The sequence below is a fragment of the Harpia harpyja genome, chromosome 9 (assembly GCF_026419915.1).
Source record: "Harpia harpyja isolate bHarHar1 chromosome 9, bHarHar1 primary haplotype, whole genome shotgun sequence".
Lineage (NCBI taxonomy): Eukaryota > Metazoa > Chordata > Aves > Accipitriformes > Accipitridae > Harpia > Harpia harpyja.
Genome location: NC_068948.1, coordinates 31,613,430 through 31,634,880, shown reverse-complemented (window position 1 = coordinate 31,634,880; position 21,451 = coordinate 31,613,430). Strand labels below are relative to the sequence as shown.

Below are 21,451 nucleotides of genomic sequence, written 5' to 3'. Positions count from 1 at the left end.
AGCGAGCACCAGAGCGATGCATGGCTGCAGCCATCTCAGGGTGGCTCAGGGGGCTGCTGGTGCTGGTTTTGCAGTGGAGAAGATCCAGGCGATGTTCACAGTCCTGGGAGCCTTTGGGTCAGTGACCACCGGCCACAGCAGCAGCTCCACGCGCTTCTCCATGGTCCTGTCACTGGATTTCAGCGCCACTGGCCGTATAACCGCTGCTCACCTCCAGGTACCCCATGGGCCCTGTCACCTGGGTGAGACGGGAGGGCTGTGGCTGAAACCGGGGGTCCTCAACATGGGGGTGAACAGCCCCTGTGCCACTTCCCGGCCAGGCTGAGGGCAAGGGGAGCGATGCTCTGCTCTGCTTCTCCTCCTGGACCAAAGGTACCCCAAATTGCAGCTGAGCAGGAGCTCTGTCAGGAGTGTGGCAGGGTCCCCCACAGGGCATTGCCCCCTCCCCTGGCAGGGAGTGCAGAACAGCACTGGAATGAAATGTTTATGAGGAAATGTATAATTTAGCATTTCATTAGCAGCACCTTACATGTCAGCCTTGAGCACAAGCCTCTGAGGGCTTTTATCACCGTCAGGGCTGTTATGCAAAGGCACTTTTATCAGAGCTGTCTGTGCCCCCGGGGCTCGTCTGATGGAGGAGAGGGCTTGAGCCACTGTCTGCTCAGGGGGAACACCAGGGCTTCCCATGGCTGCCCCATTGCTGCCCCCACTCTGCCCTGGGCACCAGCAGGGAGCTGATGGCCGGCGCGGCCATCCTTGTGCAGGAGCAGGAACGTGCCCTCGGGAGCATTCACTTTCTGGACCACTAGTACCATCCTGGGATGCTCATGAGAGGATGGGACAGTCGGGGCGGGGGGGTCCCAGCTGTGCAGGCTCTTGTTCCTGGTGTCAGTGCTGGCACAGAACAGCCTCCATGAGGCTGGAGGCTCATCTAGGCTTGTCCCAAGCCCAGGCAATGGCTGATCCGGACACTGTAGCATCTTTGCTGGGGGCCATCACATTGTCCAGACCTCTGGAGGCAGAGAAGGACCGTGGGTGTGGCACCCATGTGCTGAAACGTTGCCCCTTGGTGCATGCCTGGGGCACAATTTGGCTCTTGCTTGCATGCCCTGCGGCACACAGCCCTGGGCTGGAGGAGCAGCCTCCGAAGCTAGCCATTCCCCTGCAAGGAGAAATCCAGCCCGTCCTTAACAGCTCCCAGTAGCAGCTCCCTGTCTCCGGGTGCCACTGTCCCCTCTCTTCCCTGTGTGCCTGGATGCCCTGGCACACTGGCCACCCTGCCCGCACCGAGGGGCTGTCCCTGCCTGCACGCTGGGGGCTGGGGGCTGCCACTCACGCCTGCCTCTGCTCCCTTCCCAGACCATGCTGCTGGAGAGGGGCCGTGTCGCCCAGCAGCCCAACGGAGAGAGCAGCTTCAACATCTTCCCCCTGATGCTGGCAGGGCTGGATGTGGCACACAGGTGGGTGTATGGCTCCCGCAGCACTGGGCAGCTCTGCTCCTTGCCTGGCTGCTCAGCTGATGGGTACTCCCATTGCCGAGGGGGTCCCCTGTGATTTATATCCAAGTTTGCTCTTGGGTATAAGAGACCTCTCTGATAAGAAAGAGATTGTGAGAGTGATCGCATTAGTGATGCTGCAGGGATATTAATACACTTATATATTAGAGATTTTCCAGGAAATGGGCATTTTCTGGTGCTTTTTTTGCCCCTTCACTAAAACTGAAATTGGGCTGATCAAATGAGGTAGAGGTCTCTCTCCCTGCTCACTTCTGGCTTTCCCCATAAGCTGTGCGTCCCTGTGCTACCCCAGGCAAAGGGTCCTGGCACATCTGCTGCCGGCTCCATCCCTCTACATGGGGCAGAGCCACAGCAGCCTTTCCCATCAATGTCCCTCAGACATTGCCGTAAAGGGGCTCTGTGGGTGTTGGAGATGCTCCCTGAGGAGAGGGCAGGAGGCTTGGGGAGTGCTGGGGGCAGGCGAGGAGGGAGCTTGAGTCTCATTTTCTGTACCTACTTCCAGGACGGTGCTGCACTTGCACCAGGTGGCTGAAAGTAACTCCTTTGGGATCAAGCCATTTGTGAAGGTAGGGAGAAATGCCAGCGCTGCATGGCCACCTGCAGCGGGATGCTGCAGTGCACCCCCTTTGTCACCCCTGGTTAGAGGACAGGTTGGGGTCCTCGGCTGCTGGGTGACTCGGGATGGTGCTGCCGTACCGGGTGCATGAAGGGAGAGAGCAAATGTTGGGGGGTGAGGAAGGGTCTGCCCAAACAGCCTCCAGCACCCCTCTGACAGCCTGGTGGGAGCAGGGGAGATAACAGCACCGGGGCTGCCGCTGCCTGGTGTCTGTGCTCAGGTTTTGGACACCCCCAGTCCACCCCGGGGACGGAACCTGCTGCTCTGTGGCCAACAACACCTGATGGTTTTTCCCTGAGGCAGCAGCTCCTGGGGGGCAAGCACATCCTTTGGAGGGCCCAGAATGCAATTTTTAGGGGCTAAAAGTACTGCAGTTGATTTCCAGCACCAGCTCCTTTATTAGTTTGGCCTTACGAGCCAAAGCGCTGGCATGAGTCGCAGCAATTTGCAGTTACATCATCTATTGATGAATTCAATATTCAATGTTCATTAGGGAGGACCTGCTCTGGTCCAGAGAGAGCAGCGGCTCTCATGGAGGGCACGGCGAGGTACTGTGGGTCCTCGCCTTGCTCACGCAGCAGCAGATTTGGGTTCAGAGATGGGGTTTTACCCTCCTTTCACAGCCCCCGATTCCTGTGGGTTCCCCATCCCAGCATGGAGGGGTTTCTCTCTGGGATGCAGAGGGCCAGCAGGAGCCAGGCAGCACTGGCTCTGAGCAGCATCTCTTCAGTCCAGGGAGTATGAGCTCTGCAAAGGGGACAAGATGAGCACTGTCCCCGCCACCGCTTCTCCTTCCCAGCAATGTTCCCCGCAGTGCATGCATGTCCCTGGAAAGCTGGGCTTGGTCGTTTGGTTCAGTGTGGCACGGCGGGGTTGTCCGAGGAGCACCCAGGATGCTGGGGATGGGGATGTGGAAGGATGAATGGCCCAAAAGCTCCCCAGGGGATGAAATCCTGCACCAGAGCCTGGCCTGGCCGGACAGGGACATTGGTAGTACTTTGTTCACCTGCTCTGGAACAAGCCCAGAAGGAAAGCCAGAGCGGTGGCGTGCTGTGTCTGGGTTCAGTTGGAGTTTGGGGAAATTTGTCAGATTTTCCTTTCTGAATGGTGCTTTGGATGCTGAGACTGAAGATCTAATGGGCAGCATCCCAGCCTTCATCCCCACAGCTGGTGGGCATGGATAACCCCTGCGGGGACACCGGTGTCACAAGTATTTAGGGTATTTGTTTGAGTCTGGAGAAATTGCAGACCTCAGCTCTGTTTTTTCATTAGTAGCCGCCCCGTAGGCCTCTGCAGGAGCTGGAATCCTTTAGTCGAGGCAGGCTGGTCCTTGCCAGGATGGGGATGCTGCCCGCTGGAGCCCACGTGCAGTGTCTGGCCCTGGGGCTGCACGTGTCTGCACAAAACAGCCTCAGTTCAGGTGGAGAAAGCCCTGATCTTGCTGCGGGGCTGCGTTTGCCAAAAAAAATTGCAGGACTTGTGGACAGGGCTGCCGTGGTTGGAGGTGGGCAGCTGAGGTCCTGCTGGTGGCTGGAAGGTGTTCAGCTGGCTCCAGCTCACCTGTGGGTGGGTGTATTTAGTGAGAAGATATAAAAAGTCTATCTCCAGCTGCCGCTTAATGTAGTAAGCATCTGTAGACACTCCTCAAGTGGGAATTATGTACTGTTGTACAAGGAGAAGATGTACCCAGGCTTGCTCCTAGCACCAGGCTCTCGAGGAACCTGGCGGGGGCTTCTCCCGCTGCTGTCCAAACTGTTCCTAGGGTTCCTTATTGCCTTTTCCTTGCTGGCCACATGGTTTTTGTATGCCTTTTGCATTCCCCCCTCCGTATATCCCTGTATCATCCTGTCCCCAGTGCCTAGGATGCTCCGGCAGAGGCAGTGACGTCTCCCTTCCCATCTCTTTCCACCTGCAGCCTGAGGAGAAGCAGAAAGCCTCGGTGGCATTTGCCCAGCTCCGGGCTGCCATGGGCACGCTGGGCATCACGGCGGAGGAGCAGGCAGCCATCTGGCGCGTCTTAGCCGGCATCTACCACCTGGGAGCCGCTGGCGCCTGTAAAGGTAAAGGGTGCTCCTGCCTCTCCTTTCCTTATACCTCATCTTGGTGCTGGGGGTTAGAGGAGGGTGAGGAAGCACGTCCCAGTGGTGCGCGGTGCTTGGGCGCATTGCACACGGGGAGGTGTGCGGGAGTGATGCTCGCGTGGAGGCTGTTGCACGGCCCGTGGCTCTGAGCTCTTTGTTGCCCGTGGAGGAGCTGCCTTGAGCTGGGCGATGCTGCATGCTGGCATCCTGCCCCGTGGGGGCTTCTGGAGAGGGTCCGTTCCCCGGTCGTGTGTGGACAGGATGGGGGCTGCAAGTCGTCACCTTGTGCCAGCTCTTTGCGAAGGACAGGGGTAGGTAACTTGTTTGTTGGCACATTGTCCCCAATGACACTGTGAAGGGACAGCTTCAGGTAGCAATAACTTTATCATCTCTTGAGTGCCTAATACAGTAACTGAATTATAATAGGATGAGTCTGGATGAAGATTGTATTTATAAAGACTTTGTTAATACAGGCATATAGAAATTGCCTTATCCCTTATAAATTATTTTAAGATGTGCTCTAACCCATTTTAGAGACAGCCACATTGATTTACACACTTCAATTTATGAGGGCTGCATAAAGGCTGCTATAAACTAAGCCATAGACATTTATAAAAGTCTCTGCAACATGTCATAACACATCTTATGGTAATTTATGCCATTAATCATTTATTAATTATTTTAAAAGGATGAATGCTGTCATCACTTACAGTGAGTTCTCTTCCTCCTTCTCTCTGGTGTTCTCTTTCCCCATCTCCATCTCCCCTAATGCCCTTCCAACTTTTAAAAAATGACCCTGCTGTCTCAGGCTGAAGTGTGTGATAAGGTTCTTGGCAAAAAAAAAAAAAAAAAAAAAGAAAGTCCTTCTGCCATGAGAGTTTTCAGGAGAGCAGATTTTGGAGACGTGTCTCATTTTAAGAGTGACCAGCTGAAAGGCAGATGGAGGGACAGTTACTGTGCTGGCCACAGAGGCTTTGCTGTGTGAGCTGAGCTGGTTTGCTCAAACTTACTGAATGTTCTGTCCCAAGGACCCTGTAAGTCAGTCTAGAAGTGCATCGAGTGCTATATTCAAGAAATCTTGTCGCAATTATTTCAGCACAAATAGGAATGTTAATAGCGAGCCCAGGCAGGGCTGTGGCTTCAGAGCAGACTTGGGTACAGGATTAACAATCAGAGCATGTCTCAGCATCACTCGCTCTGGTATTGATTCCCCCATCGTGCGTCAACAAAAGGGGAGAAATGAAAGGAAATATGGATAAAAAATGGATCAAAGCTGGATGGAGCAAAAGTCTCAGTGGGGGCGATGACTCTTTTAATGTGGTTAAACCTGTCTCCTGATAGCCATCTCTTCCCTTCCCCTTTCATGCACTTTGAAGTTGTATATTCAAAATCCTCGCCTTGAAATCTCACCAAGGGGAGCCTCATCACTGGTTTTTCACTGGCATTCAGGAGCACAGCCAGGCGCTGCAGCTGCCATCGCAGCCTCCGCCACCGCCATCCCTGCTACTGCGGTCCCGGCATGTGCTATGCTCCAGCTGCTGGGCCCCAACGCAGGTTAAATGCAACCTTTTCTTCGTCCCACTGATGGCTATCATCTTGTCACAAATTCAGTTTGCCCAGGAATAAAACAGGAGGGAATAGCACCACCTCTCTCTGGCTGAGAGTGGAAAATACGTTTGCAGCTAGAAAAACACTGAGAAGAAAAGGTTGAATTTCAAAAGCCTGCTCCGTCCCGGTGTCAGCGTTTCCCATTACCTTTGAGACATGTTAGCACGGCTCTTTTTGTGAGAAAGCAGCCTGAAAGGCAGAGGCCAGCAGGGCATCCTAGGTACCCATTCACCTAAGTGCTTCCAGTCCCCTTTGTGGGCTGCAGAGTATTACATATTTTCATTTATTCATTGCCTCTTTAACTGGGAAGGAGGTTTCGGGCACAGCTGGGGGTCGGCATTCAGCTTGCTCTCAAGCTGTCCATTTTGCTGACTGTTATAAAAATAAAGCATCGCAGCTCCCTGCTTTCTACGGGCTTCCCACCGTGCGTCTTTAATAGAGGCGACTGGGTGCCTCAGGCGGGTGTGCGCCGTGGCCGGGAGCCAAGCGTGGCTACCCCCAACCCCCTCCCCGTGCACCAGCACAGCAGAGGCTGCTGCAAAACCGGTGGCCTGAACCCCTTGGATGGAGGAAACCCATAAGGGCAGAAGTGCAGGAGGGGGGGCTGGAGCCGCTGCTCAGGCAGGGGAGGCTCTGAGCCCCCCCAAACCCTGTGAGGTTGGCAGTGCCAGGGCAGCATCCTGCATCTGCTGCCCTCCCGCGTCGCTGCGTCGTCTGGGCTGGTTCTGCGCAGCACCGGCTCCAGTGGCAGAGGGATGGGAGCCAGCAAGTAGCATGGGGTTGGTGCCCGAGCCGCTGGCAGCTGTGGGCTGCCACGGCCCAGGCTGTGTCCTGCACAGCCCCGCCACTGCAGCATCGCACCCTTGGGAGGCAGGAGAAGGAACATCCCCATTTCAATCCAGGAAACGGAGGCATCGAGCAGTTTGTGAGATGGGCCTGGGTCATGCAGGGCTGGAGCAGAAGGAGGGGCTGAGCCCGGGGTCCCACGTGCCGGTGTGCAGTGCTCTGCAGTGTCTCTCCAGGGTCTGCAGATGGGGCTGGGAGGAGCAGCAGGGATGAAACCCCCTTGAACACCCTTTTAGCTTTGTGAAGTGGCAAGTTTCCAGAAGGGCTGGAAGCCATTTAGCCAAGTACAGTAATGGGGACGTCCATCAAAATGTAAGAGGGAGAGGACCTGGCAGGATCCAACTGGCATTAATTATGCAGTTTCCTGAGCGTAGATGTCAATCAGGAATGGAGTCGGGTGACATACTGCTTTCTCACCAGAGCTGAGAAAAAGCCTTAAACCTGCATTATTGCTGCTGTTTTACAGCCTCTGAGATGTAGTGACCTTTCCTTAATTGATGTGAAAATGACAGTTTGTTCTTAGTTCCACCCAAGCTCAATGCCCAGATTTACCCAAACTTTTTATTGCTGCCTGTTGCTAAAAGGAGGAGGAACAGCGTATCTGTAATTAGCATTGTGCCAGAGTTTCCCTTTTGTGACAAATATATCTGTCCCTGAGGTGGTCACTGTTGCAGAGGGAAAGATGTGCCAGTGGCTCCAGCGTGGGGGGGGGGGGGATGGAGCTGCAGTACTGCTGCTGGCGCAGCCCAAGCCTGGTGCTCCGGCATCGCGTGGGCTGCCTTGGGGAGAGGAGCACAGAGGGGGCTGGGCACTAAATTGCATAAAACAACATCACGAAGCCGTGTGCTGATCATTCCTCTTCCAGCAACTCCACCTTGCAATGCTCTCAGATACCTGCCTGCAGAGTGTAAGCTTTTGCAGTTTGCTCTGTGCGGGGGGAGCCCGCTGCAGCCCCTCCTTTCCCTGGGGTTCCTGCAAGTGCAGAGGACATGGGTTTGCAAGGAAAACTCAGGCATCGTTGCTTGTGGCTTTGGTGCCACTTGCATGTCCTCCGGCGCTGGCTGCAACAGCCTTGCTGGCATCGGAGGTGAAGAGGAGAGAGCAGGACCCGGCATGGGGAGCCTCTGCCCCTGCTTTAGCTTAGCTTTTCTTTTGCAGAGCAGCTGTCCCGGGGCTGGTGCCTAACCGTGGCCTTGGGTGTAGTTAAATCACTGGCTTTGCCATAGCTTTGTGCTGCGGGTGAGCAAAAGGCCAGCTCACTCCTGCCGGGAAGGACTCCTCTGCTTTCCTGCATCGTTCATCAAAATGATTCTTGGAAAGGATTGCATTAGGGCTGGCCTCTCGATCTTGCCAATTTTTTTTCTCTCTCTCTGTTAAAGCTTTTGCTCTTTGACACCTGGGTTTTCTTGCCGTAGAGGGAAGCGCAGCTGATTTTGCATGTTTTGTTTTCGGTAGGATGGTGCCTCTCTGTGCTTCTTGAGTTGCAACCCTCAGGAGCAACAGTTTTGTCCTGGTGAAGCCTGATGGCTTCATGGGAAAGACCTAAACCAAGGTGACATGGTCTCCAGGGGCTGGATCATAATGCAGTGACCATCCCGCCACAAGCCTCTGTACACTGGAGGATGTCCTTAGGATTTCTTTTCCCTAGGCAAGAGGATTTAGGCAGAATGATGCGTCCCCACCCTGGGGAAGGGAGACCCCAGTTTGGAACATGAATTGGGCAGAGCTTCATGGTCTGCTGCCTGGGTCTGCAAAATGAGGAGGTTTGCTGGAAATGGTGTTTTGAGCAGTTCAAGCCCTGTGCAGGGAGTGGGGAGGAGATTCAGCCCTGCAGGCAGTGGGGTGTCGGGGGGTCTGCACCCCAGCGCATCCCTACTCAGCGCAGGAGCTGGTTTTCTTCCATGTCCCGGCTGTGGTCCGGGGTTCAGAGCCAGGAGAGCAGAAACAGAAAATGCCGGGAATAGCCAGAGTCCTAGCTGGAGCCTGGCTGCTGCTGCCAGCTTGTCGGGGGGCCAGCTTGGGGGGCTGGTATCTGTTGACATTGCCTCTCCATCGTGGAGGTTTTTACGTTCACCACCATGGCCCCTGGTCCTGGCGGGCTGTCTCCCTGCACACCGAGTTATGGCACTATCTGTTCCGCGCTCTGACATCTTTATTACAAACAGTTGGGGAAATGCAGCCAGAATGGCAGATTTCTTTAATCATGCTATTACACAGCTCTTCCCTTTGTTATATATAGGCTTTAATATGTCATACATCAGGTAATGGGTCAACAGAGAATAGACTGGAGAATTTAGTGCAGGACAAATAAATTAACCATTCAAGCCAGGAGCAGCCTCCTCTCTCTCCCTGTCCCCTCCCAGGGTAACAAAGAGAAACAAATGGGCTTTTTTATTTGTCCCATTAATAGTACAATTGTTTTAATGACAAAATAAGTGGAAGAAAAAGGGCAGGCTGACAAAGCGTGCCCCATGCAGCTGGAGGGGGGGCTTGGGAAGGCAGGTGAACAGGGCTGCCGACCTGCACACCTTGCACGGGAAGGGGGCTGGCGATGAGGCTGAGCTGCCCCGTCCCAGCATCAAGCCCACGGTGCAGCTCCCCTCTGCTCCCGGGCACCGCTGCTGTTGGCTCACAGGTACCAGCCCAAGCAGCAGCAGGGATGGGGACCGGGGGATGGCATCCAGCCCCTCTGGGCTTCCCTGCTGCTCCCCATGCTTCCCGAATTGAAATAAAAAATAGAAACCCAGCTGCTGCCCGGGCAGCATGCATGGGCGCGCAAGTGAGACGAAGCTGGTGCTGACTCTGTATTTTCCTACTGCTTCTCTTAAATATTAAATGGGCCGAAGTAATTACCTTTTAGGTGTTAAAGCTGGTGTGTTTTACAATGGTCACATTACACCCAGGAGGGCTGCATGCCGCTACTGCTGTTTATATTTTATGAAGTGTGAAATGGTGCCCAGCATCTCCCAGAACAGGCTGCCGGGGGGCCAGCGTCTGTGGGGTGGGCAGATCCGCTGGCAAGCCACAGACACAGCAGGCTTTGCAGAAGTGGCCGTGTGCCCCCAGACTTGCTGACTCAGTGCATGCCAGCTGCTTACAGCAAGGGTGCAATCTGGGGAGCACCGAAGGGGTAAGGAGCATGTCTGGGGGTACCGACACTCTGGGCAGCATCGTGTCAGCCTCCAACACCATGTGTCGGTCAGTCAGCGATTGCTTGGTTTTGTGGAGGTGTGAAACATGGAGCTGCTTCCCTCTGCTTGGCGCGGCAGGATGTCTGCCATGCTGGAGCAGCGCAGTGGGGGCCACTGGTTTCCCCACTTGCAACTGCTCCATCAGGAAGAGTTGCACTGCGGCCGGCTGGGCTGAGCGGAGCCCCTTGCTCATCTCGGGGCTGCTGGAGCAGCCAGCATGGGATGCTGGAGCGACTGGTGTGGGATGCTGGAGTGGGCAGCACGGGATGCTGTGTGTGGGAGCCCAGCCAACGGGGCAAGTCTGTGCAGCCCTGGCCCCACAGCCCCTCCACTCCCTGGCATGCAGCAGCGAGCGGAGATCTTCTGTCTGATGGGGATCAGCCTCTGTCCAGCCAGCTCAGATGAAAACAAGTGAAAACAAAATAAATCAAAGCCCGGATTGTTGAGGCAATTCCTCTGTCTGCTCCAGCACAGCCCTTGATGTTGGAGTCCTTCAGTCAGAATAAAAAAATAATGGGAAAAGATCAAAGGGGAAGGGAAAGGGGGGGATGACTCTCATGGGTATGCTGTGAAGCAGCCCCCTGGCCCCAGGGAACGTGGCCTTTATGCACCACCTCGGCCGGGAGTGGGGGACCCTGGTCCCCCATGGGGCTGGCCAGGATGTGACCATCTCCCCCTCTCCATCCCAAACCCTCTCCCCTGCCACCAGCCACCTGCTGTATTTTAAGGGCTCATCTCAGCCATCAGCCCCTGGGCTGGCTCCTCATCCATCACCACCTAAAAGCGCTACTCTGAGGTCTCTGGGTGACTTTGTTCGTCTGCTCCTGTTTCTGCTTGTCCCCCCGCGTTTCTGAGTGTGCGCTGGCTGGCTGCCTCCGCAGCACCTTTCCTTCCTGGATTTGTAAAAGGATTTATCCTGCAGATTGCTTCCCTATTGATTTTAATCATTAAGCTGGAATTGCTCTTGCTGGATGTAAATAATTTGTGCCAGCTCTGTTTGCTGACAGCACTGGGAGGAGTGCTGCTCTCAGGCTGACGGGGACAGCAAACATTGCTGGGGCTGGGGAAGGTGATCTGGGATTTTGAGGGATTGGTTCGTAATCCCATCAGTTTCCATCAACACATCTGCTAGTTTGCTCCACTGAAGCTCTTAAAATGCACAACATTGCTGATGCCGTGCTGGCAGCAGCAGCCTGGGTCAGTCGCATGGTCCACCTCGTTCCTGACTTGCTCTGAATTGCCTCAAACCATCTCCTTGGAGCAGGTCTCCTCTCTGCCTGGTCTTGCTGGGCAGGTGGGATGCTCTGAGCACCTGGGGAGCACTACAGCAGGGAGAATAGGTTCAAAAGCATTGGTTTCAGATCCTTAAAGTTTTGAACTATCTTCTGACCGAAACAAAAAGGTCCTCTTATGCTAAATGATTGCCCAAGGGACAAATCTGTCAAACTTTCTCGAGTCAGCCAGCCTTTAATATGATAAGTATCATGCAAAGCTGAGAAAATCCTTACAGCTGTTGTTAGCGGAAGCATGTGCGTAGGGAGGACAGCCCCACGTACTGCACACTGCGGGAGTGGGAGCTGAGCGGGCCACTGAGACCGGGTCCAGTGCCTCGAGAGAGACGCGGGACTCATCCCTGAAGGAGAAGGGATTGCAGGAGGCGGCAGATGGACTCTAAGGAGGAAAAAGCTTTTCAGTTCAGTTAGTGATGTTACGCAAATGGGCGGTGAGGTAATGCTAAAACTCTTTTTGGCAGCCATGCCTTCAAGGTGGAAACCGTCTTTTGATGTGGGTTGATTTATAGCTGTTTTGCATCCTTGTCTCAGCCAAGCATCCAAGCGCTGCTGGAGGGGCAGAGGCCCCCTCCCTGCCCACCGGCACAGCTCCTGCCTGCTTTGCCCAGGCTAGGTCTTTGCCCAAAGGGCATTTCCAGGCAGTGGTCTGAAGGGTGGTTGGTCTGAGCGGGTCAGCAAGGGCAGTGCGGGGTCTGAAACTGCCCCTTAGGGATGCAAGGGAAGGGCTGATCCAGCAGTCTTGGGGGGATGGAAGGAAACTGGGGTGGACTGGTACGGCACCCACACACACACGCACCTTCCCATCCCACGCTGCAAACAGCAGTCCTTCTGGGGTTTATTTTGATTTTGATTTTGATTTTGGGGGGTTGCACGTGGGAGCAGGCAGGGATATTTGCTGGAGATGCCGAGCCTGCACCCAGCTCCGCTCGAGCTGGCTCTGCCTGAGTCTTTCGTGCCCCCCGTGTCCCCCTCCCCAGTTGGCAGAAAGCAGTTCATGAAGTTTGAGTGTGCGAACAATGCTGCAGAGGTGCTGGGCTGCGACGTGGAGGAGCTCACCACCGCTGTCTTCAAACACCACCTGAAGCAGATCCTGGCGCAGGTGACGGCACGGGGCCACCGGCTGCCCCCGGCAGAGGACAGCCCGGCAGGTACTGGGATGCTGCATCCCTTTTTCCTTTATTGATGGGTGATAGGGAAATGCTGTGCTCTGCACTGCTCCGGACCCTGCGTGGGGAGAAGATGGAGGGCGTGCTGCAGGGAGAGGCAATATGCCCTTTTCTTTTCAGGCAGTGAGGTCCATTTACGTAAGTTCATATTAATTAAATCATTAACTGTCCTCTGTCATGTAGGTGCCCTCAGCTCTACAGCTGACCCTGCTGGTCACTCCTTAGGGACACATGAAGATCAGGTGAATTCAGATAATGCCCCTGGCAGATAAGTGATGTGGCTTAAATGCTGTGAGAGCTCTCCCTATAAACTGGGGGGAAAAAACCCCAAACCAGAAAGGCAGCAGGGTGGGCATCCGTGCCCACAAACGAAGCCGTGCCGGTGTTGCGCTGTGTGCACCCGTGTCCTGGAAGGAGACCTGGACACGGATGGGGGTTGTGCTTCTGCTGGACAAACTGCTGCTGAGCCACTATAAACCTCAAATTAATATATGGATATAATTCACAGAGGCAGATCCAGCATGCACGTGGCAGGGGAGGGTGTGAGATACCGCCTGGCTTTAAGGTCAGCCTTTCCATGCCCGACTCATCCTCGGTGGCAGAATTACAGCTGGGGCCCTGCAAGTTATTCTGATAAAAGCAAGAACTTGCAGAACTGGCCTTTAACATGGCAATAGTTTTATTTCTTAAATATATGGTAGGCAGGAGTCACTAGAGGAGCTGAAGGCAGGCGGGTGGATCCGCACTGCTTGTGTAACCGGAGCGATGCCGTTCCTGGCGGGCAGAGGCTGGGAGCCGCGCGGGTTATCCTGCCCAGCGAGCGAGGGAATCCCTGCTACCGGCTCGGCTCCATGTGGGCTGAACTCAGCTGGAAATAAATGATGTGGCTTTGCCTGCTCTTCTCTCTGCCTGTGCCAGGGCCGAAGATGACGGGTGTGGAGTGCGTGGAGGGGATGGCATCGGGTCTCTATGAAGAGCTCTTTGCAGCGGTCGTCTCACTGATCAACAGGTACGGAGCTGCCGGGCACCGCACTGGGGGTGTCTGTGGGCGATGGCTCCTTCTGCTGGGGCTGCTGAAGAGGAACCTTGCTGGGGGCTCTCCAGAGAGAGGCATGGAGTAGGCAACTGCTGCCTGCTGAAAAAAGAAAGTTATCTGAAAATCTCTGTCTGGGTGAGCACACTGGCACTCGGGACCTTCCGTGGGCTGTCTGGCACTGGGGACGAAGGGCCCCACGGAGCAGCAGTCTCTGCGCATCTGGGTGTTGCATGGGACGGCACGTGTCCTGCCCCTCCTGCCAGTACGGGTGGCCTGGCACAGAGACCCGGCACCAGCAGTGCCCAGCTGGCACCGCTTCTGCTGCAGCTGGTAAGCTGCCTGCCGGGAGGCAGCACCGCGAGCAGACCTACCAAGCAGCGGAGAGCAGGGCATCGCGGCGCTGAGAGGAGCAGCCCGGCTTCCTATTAATAATAGATGTGACTTTGCAGACCAAAATCAAGGTTACCAGTACGGGCAGAACAATAAACCAGTCAGGGAATCCCACAGCGAGCCCTGCAGATGCATGGTAGGAGTCGCTTCGTGGTAAAAGCTTGATCACAGGAAAGGATCGAAGAGTCAAGAGTGAGAGGGTCTGGCACCAGAGTAGCTGCCGAGGTGCCCTGGGAGGCTGCAGCTGTGTCCTGCTGCTGGGCGCTGGTGCGGCCGAGCAGGCAGCACCTTCCTCTGCCCCAGGGGCTTGTCCTCACTCTGCTTATTTCCATCTGGAGAGCCAGGATGGGAAGGACATCCTCTGTGGCCTGACATATCTCTTTCTTCAGGCAGTGTAAATCCGAAACTATCTATTTGGATAAATAGAATAATTTAACACCGGGGTAAGGATCAGGTGCCCAAACTGTTCCATTTTCTCAGTTCTGATGTGCAACTCAGTTTGTTGAAGTCAGCATCCACATAAAAGCCAGTGCCCAAAATACTCTGTGTTGTTGCTGCAGGTTTATTTTAACCTGCGGTTACTTAACCTGCAGAATATTTTTATTGTAATTCCTAGCAACTACACTCCAAAGGGAAATTGCTGATGGTACTCAAAGGGCTGACAGAAGAGCAAAATGTTGCTGAGTCTCCTGAATAACAGCATTAGCTCAGGATGTGTCCCAGGTCCCTTCTTCCCTTTAAAGGTAGCTTTGTTTTGCCCGGCTTTATTTTCCACACCAGCCCGCCAAAGCCTATTAAACCATTGCAACAATGATCCAGGTGAAGAGGCATGTTTCAGTGCAGCCATGAAAATGCTGTTTCCTCAGTGAGTTGATGGTGAACATGACTCTTTTCGACTCCGGCTGCAGGAGGGTGCTGCTATGAAATTCTGCAAGCAATTCATAAATATACTTTTGTTGCTTCATTCAACCCTGTGCTTTCGTTGAGGTGCTGGCATGCTTGGTGGGGATTCTATCAAGGAGAACTGCATCTCCTCTAATCTCGCCGAAGCAGCAGCGGGCTGCCCTGCCGGCGGGGCTGCTGGGGAAGGGGCAGCACTGCAGCTGGCGAAGCAGCACAACGCAATGGCAGTTTCAGAAATGCACACTAAAAACAATCTTAGAGGTTTCCCAGGGTCACACTCCCCTGCTGTCCTTATCTGAAATGCTGGAAATGGCTGCAAGCAACATCTGAAGAAGCAAACAGCATCTCTTTTTCTCCCAAGAAGCCCCTTGATGTCTGCTTCTCAGACCACACATGTTAAGGGCTGTGGTTGCTGTTAGTGATTTCCTCGGGAGCTGAACATCAGCAGCTTCCCCTGGAGAAACGCTGCAGACGGCACGGTGCGGCACGGCAGCCAGGGCTTTGGACACTCCCGTTGTCCTCAGTGTTGGCATCACGTGCCAGTTTAGCCGCTTTTCAAATCAACTGGTCCATCAAACTTCATACATTTGGATGAAGATGTAGTACTGTCAATAACTAGAGCGCCAGGATGGGGCCAAACATGGGAAGGGCAGCATCTCATCCCACCCCACCGTTAAGTGTCTCCCAGGCCAGGTCAGGAGCAGTCCGTGCCATGTGTCTCCATCCAGGCTGGGAGGAGGTGCTCAGCTTGAGTAGATCAAAGAAGAGGTGGGTGAAGCGAAAGGGACAAGCAAAGGACCCGTGCCAGGAGGTGCAGGTGCTCCCTGACAGGAGACACTGGGAGAGGGGGAGACAGGAAGTGCTGGGCTGGCCACTGCTACGTGGGATGGTGCCCACCCAGGGATGTGCACGTCGGGGGGAGGAGGCAGTGTCACCTCCGAAGGGAGAGCTGAGGCGCGTCTGTGGGTAAAACCCCGTGGTGTGTGCGACTCTTTCCCCAGGTCTTTCTCCTCCCAGCACCTCTCCATGGCCTCCATCACAGTGGTGGACACTCCTGGCTTTCACAACCCACGGCACCATCGGGGCGAGCGAGCGGCGACTTTTGAAGAGCTCTGCCACAACTATGTGCACGAGCGGCTGCAGGCTCTCTTCTACGAGAAAACCTTTGTTGTGGAAATGGAGAGGTACAGAGAGGTGAGGAGCGAGGGCTGGGAGCAGCGTCCTGGGGGGCAGCTTCCCAGCACCTGGGGATGGGGCTGCCTTCGACCCAGCGGGTCCCTGTGCCCTGCCACAATGTGACCGAATAACACACTCAGCAGCTTTAACGGGAGTGGTGTTGCAGAAATGAGGGGTCTGTAGGGAACGGTAGCCTTGAGCCAGGTCTCTCTTCCCCCCGCTGCCCCAGTCACAAATCTTCTTGGGTATTTCTGATGTGCCAGAGATGCCAGGCTGTCTTGACATCTCTTTGGGCATGTTTGTTCCAGCTCAGGAGGCTTTGTGCCCTTCTGTTGGTGCCACTGAATTTTTCCTCAGGTGATGAATAATAGAGAATAGAAAGGAAAATGATAAATTGTTGCAGAAATAAGCTGCTGAAAAATCTGCAAGCAGAGATGAACTTACTAGGCTTGCAGAAATTACTTTAATACCTCTAGCCCTGGGAAAATAGTTGAATTCCCATGGCTTAATATTCACACATCACTTGCGCCAGGTATGTATGTACATGCCCTTCACTAGTGATGAATATGTAGTTACTGGCTGAGCTTGAAATGGCAGGGGGCTCAGCAGGCTTGCCTTGCCTTGGCTTTGCTGCTGGCTGAGGACGGCTGCCCTGGTGCAAGACATTTCCCTGTGAGCCACGGGACTGCGACTGTGAGCCCGAGGCCCAGTGACCCATTTACTGCCAGAGCTGGATCACACATGGTGGGGGGTGGTGGCATGTGCCCTTGGTAGGAAAAAACTTGGGCCCTGCTGCTGCTTTCTGCTTCACCTGCGTGCTCAGGCTGCAAACCTGAATTCCTGAGCAAAATCTCACCATGTTACCATGGAGAAACATTAAAGCTACGGCTCTCGCTGAACATCCCCAGTTCACACGTGTGCAAGAGCAAGCTGTGCTTACCCTGCCGCTCCCGGGGGGCTCCCCACGCTCCAGGGCATGGCACGGGGGGTGTCGGGAGGGGGTGCTGGAGCTGTGGGTGGTGGGTGAGCCCTGCAGCCAGGGGCTCACAGCCTGAAGCCCTCTGTTGAGAAAGGGCAACAATGCCTGCAAGCTGCAAATTAAATAATTGATTGTTTTCTTGGTGCTTTCTTGTTAAGTCTTCAGTTATTATCATATCCATGATTTATGCAGCTTGTCTGACATCCGCAAAGCGCTGCAGAAGCCCGTTGGGCGCGGTGGTCCCGACGGCCCTGCCGGCGGGGGCAGATGGGGCTGTGCCTCCACGTCACGGCGGAGGTGTCTCTGGTGGCTGCTCCGCTTCCCCAGTGCCGGGTCCCTGCAAAGCCGAGCGGGAGCAGGCCCCACACCACCTTCCTCCCCCTCCATGCAAACCTATCTCCCCTTGGCTTTCAGATGCCAGACCATGACTGAAGCAAGCTTTTAAATAATGTTTTCCAGGAAAATGTTGAGGTGTCTTTTGATCTTCCAGAGCGCTCTCCACTGGCCACGCTGTCCATCATAGACCTGAGCTCCTCACAGGTAACCTGTCCCCATGGCCACGGTGGGAGTTGGTTGCTCTGGCCATGCTTGAAGCATCCTCCTGCTCAGAGGAGTGAGGATTTCGGAGGCAGAGTGGGACCTTGCGGTGCGTTTTGCACAGAGCAGCCCAGGGTGTTGCAGGGGAGCACACAGCATCAACCAGGACCTTTTGGGCTTTTTAAAACACAAGCACTCTTCTTGGTAAAGCCCTGCACCCCGGGCATCCCTCCCAGCCCTCTGGGACACCGTGTGACTGCGGAGGTCTCAAGGGTGATGTCCAGAGCTGGATCAGGCCAGGAGGGTTTCCTGACCCTGGTCTGGCTGGTCTGGGGCAGGGGACACAGTTGGGCAGAGGTGGTGGGAGCAGGATGGGAGCGCGGGGGGAGCAGGCTGGCATGGCTGTGGCTGGAGCCGGCTACCCGCAGCCCTCCTGCCCCTTCCCCGTCACTGAGGGCCGTCTCCCTTTGGCAGTCACAGGTGCTGCCCGGCAGCCCGGGGGCCAATCGCAAGGGTTTGCTGTGGATCCTGGACGAGGAGGCGCTGATCCCAGGCTCTGGGGACGGCACTGCCTTCGACCGCCTGTGCTCCTACTTTGACACGAAGGGACCTGACCAGGAGGGTAAGTTCGGCTCAGCTTGGCTGCCCACCCTGTGGCATTGCCATTTAGCTTTGGAAAGCTAAGAAACCGTGTCGCAAATTAAACAACTCACTGGGCTTTTCTTCTCGGGCGATTCTGGGGTGCCGTCGCTATTGCAGGGGATGGCTACATGCGCAGGTGTGAGCAGGCGCTGCACTTTGAGATCTCCCACCAGCTGGGCACGGACCCCGTGCGCTACGACCTCACGGGCTGGGTCAGCAAAGCCAAGCTCAACCTTTCAGCACAAAACGCCATCCAGGTGCTGCAGTGGTCCAAGGTGTAAGTACAAGGGAGGTGCCCCGGCACCGGCGGTCATCCCTGTGCCCGTGGGAGTGGGTTGGGGATGATGCTGCCATGAGCTGAGTTGCTCCAGCTGGGGCTGGAGATTGCAAACCTGCCCCAGCTCCAAGAAGCCCTTCGTGGTGGGGAAGGCAGAGGGTTGTGTGAGCCATCCCAACAGAGAGGAGAGTACTCGCAGCCTCGCTGAGGTCAGAGGAGCTGCAGGCAGCCAGGGTGGGCAATGGCCTTGGTGCTGGCTGTAAGGGGTTCCTGCCTGTCCCCCCACCTCCTGCCCAATGCACAGCCCAGGGGATGGAGCTGATCTGGCCTCAGGTGGGCAAGGAGAGGATGGGATCTCGAGTGGATCATGTCTGCGGGGCAGTCCCAGGCACCAGCTGACACTGGCATTGCATTGCCCGAGTCCAGCTCTACCCAGGGGAAAAACTGCAGGAAAGCCAGAAAAACCCACAGCTTTCAACCCAGCTTTGTGGGAATCCTGAGAGTTTAGTTAAGGTGGGGGGAGCAGATGTCAAGTGATTTGACTTACAGCCATCAAGCCCCCGGGCTGACTGACAGCCAGATGTACGTGTTGTGATCGCAGTAGACGCTACAGAGCAAGCTGGTGAATAATGCCATGGTGAACAGCCTTCCATCAAAGCTGTCTGGGTTCTTTGAGTCAGCAGATCCGTGCCATTGACGTTTCAGTGGGGGTCCCCTCCAGCAGGCGTGGGCAGTGGAGGGGGCGGGGGGCACCGAGGGGACCCTGCGACGTCCTCGGCTCCGCAGTGCCGCATGGTCAGGTGTCCGGCATGGGTCAGGGCTGCGAGATGTCACCGGCCAAGGGCAGCTCCCCATGCAGCAACCGCACAGGTTTTCCCCACCGCTTCGAGGAACCTTGTAAAATAAATTGGAATTGAAATGTAATCAAGCTGCTGCAGATGTCTCCGCACATGGGATGATTTTAACCTTCTGCTTAACCACTCCCAGATCATTTTGTTCGGGGCTTCAATTCAGGAAAGTTTTAACAGCAGTGAACAGCTCAGCGCCCGAACCAGAGAGGAACAGGGCGGGGGGGGGCCGTCCCAGCACCCTGCTCTGCTCCACGGCCGGGTGCCCTGCGGCAGCACCAATGCCAAATCTGGAGTGCTGGGCATCGCATCCCCATTGGAGGGGCTGGGAAGCAGAGGTTCCCGGTGCTGGCACTGCTGTGGCCTCATCACCCCGTCTCGTTGCTCGCTCTGACAGAGACGCTGTGAAGGAGCTGGTGTTGCCACGCTCACGGGTGCCGCTGGCCTGCCACGCCGTGGCAGGGCTGGAGGGACGCTCTCAGGCAGTCCTGCACCGCAACAGCTGCGTGAGGAAGACCTTCGCCAGCAGCTTCGCAGCCGTGAAGAAGAGGTCGGTGTGTGCTCAGCTCAAACTGCAGGCGGTGAGTGTGGGCACCGGGACCCTCGTGGCTGCGGGTCGGGGTGTTTGCAGCACTGTGTAGCCTGACCCCACATTGAGATCCTGCCTTAGATACACTGCTCCTTAGCGGGGAGCCCCACACCCCCCGCCCCCGGCAGGCACCTCCTGCGCCGCTGGGCTGGGAGTCACCATTGCGGTTCTGTGTCCCGCAGGGCTCTTGACCCGGGATGCTGCTCTGGCTGCGGGTGGCCACAAGTCTCCTGAGCATTGCTGTCCCTCAGGGAAAGCATCCCAGGCAAACAAATCATAAAGCAGATTACACATGCACCTTGCTGTGCCACTGCTTAATCCTCTTAAGCTCTCAGACAAGTAGACTAGCCCTCTGTGCTGGGCACATGCCAAGCTCCTGCTGATCTCAGCCATAATTAGGTGCCTAAAGTCTCTCAAGGAGATGAGGCTCTGTCTGTGTAGACTCCTTGGCCAGCCTGGTTTGCAGTCCTGGCCGTCCCTGGCAAACCCCTGCCCAGCAACCGTCAACCCCGGTAACTTTTTGTAGCCCATCAACCGAAAACATGGGATGTTAGGAGGAAGGGTCCCGCTCAGCTTCTGTGTCCTGCACCTCGGGCTCACCTCTCTGACCAAAGCTGTTGTTCCTAACACACACCTGAGCTTTGAGGGCTCTGAGGATGGCTCCTTTACCTGCCCAGACACCTGGCAAAGGGTGCACGGGGAGCGTTTCCCACCACTACCACGTGCTGCCCCTTTGCCCCGCTCCATCCCCGCTGACCTCTGCTTGCCTGGCAGGACGCGCTCATGAACCTTCTCCGACGGTCCCAGCTGCACTTTGTCCACTGCCTTCTCCCGGGAGGGCAGTCGGAGGGGCCAGTCCCTCGGCCCCCTGCGCCGCCCGATGCAGCCCTGCGGCTGGACGTGCCGACCCTGCAAGCCCAGCTGGAGGGGACACAGCTCCTGGATGCCCTGCGCCTCCACCGCATCGGTACGCCCCGGCCCTCCACCACTGCCGTGTGCTGTGCCAGTCCCACCTGCTGGTGCTGCCCTGCCGGCGGCTCAGCCTTCCATGCTTTGCTCATCATCTGCCTCTCACCAGCCCCACTTTCAGAAAGTCCCCCGAGTTTTTATTGCTCCTTTTTGCAGGGGTTCCCAACGCCTCTCCTGCCCCCAGCCTGCTGTGCTGCCGGGTGGCACAGCCCAAGCACGACGGCTGCAACTCCAGTGGGGTTCCCTGTGCTCCCCTTGGATCATCCGTGCATCAGGCTGGACCAGCACCAACTGCGGTCACAGTCCATGCCAGGGGGAGAGGGACCCGTGCAGGAGGCCCAGGGGCATCTCCTGCATGACACGAGGTGCTGGGATGGCGTCTGACCACCTCCAGCACATCTCTGCTGCTTCTCTGCTCCCTTCACCCTGCCCTCGTTGAAGGGATTTCTCTCTGCTAAGGGCAGGTCCCCTGGTCCCCACCACCTGCAATGCCTTTTGCTGTGCACAGGACATGCCACCCTTTGCAGCAGCCCCCTCCCCACTGGTTGCCTCCCCAGTGTTTCGGTGCAGGCCGTGTGCCCCTGGGCTGGCGTGGCCCCCAGCGATGTCTGTCTGTCCCCAGGGTATGCGGATCGCCTGCTCCTGACTCAGTTCAGACGGCGCTTCCAGGTCCTGACTCCGGACGTCATGAAGAAGTACACCTCTGCCTACGAGGTGCCGGATGAGAGCAAGGTGCGTGCTGGGCTGGCCTGGGGAGCAGGGGCTGAGAGCCCCATGTGGTGCCAGAG

At 56.0% G+C, this 21,451-nt stretch overlaps 1 protein-coding gene across 1 annotated transcript in view; it reads left to right on the top strand.

Annotated features, from left to right (window-relative positions):
• Positions 1-21,451, top strand: part of MYO18B (myosin XVIIIB) — a 77,527-nt gene that overhangs the window by 6,639 nt on the left and 49,437 nt on the right. Inside the window, exons 8-20 of the mRNA XM_052797245.1 lie at positions 75-217; positions 1,360-1,460; positions 2,020-2,083; positions 4,049-4,193; positions 12,129-12,299; positions 13,236-13,326; positions 15,648-15,840; positions 17,261-17,341; positions 17,813-17,960; positions 18,098-18,257; positions 19,503-19,686; positions 20,469-20,661; positions 21,286-21,395. Coding sequence (XP_052653205.1) covers positions 75-217; positions 1,360-1,460; positions 2,020-2,083; positions 4,049-4,193; positions 12,129-12,299; positions 13,236-13,326; positions 15,648-15,840; positions 17,261-17,341; positions 17,813-17,960; positions 18,098-18,257; positions 19,503-19,686; positions 20,469-20,661; positions 21,286-21,395 — 1,784 coding nt within the window. The remainder of the gene's footprint in view (positions 1-74; positions 218-1,359; positions 1,461-2,019; positions 2,084-4,048; positions 4,194-12,128; positions 12,300-13,235; positions 13,327-15,647; positions 15,841-17,260; positions 17,342-17,812; positions 17,961-18,097; positions 18,258-19,502; positions 19,687-20,468; positions 20,662-21,285; positions 21,396-21,451) is intronic.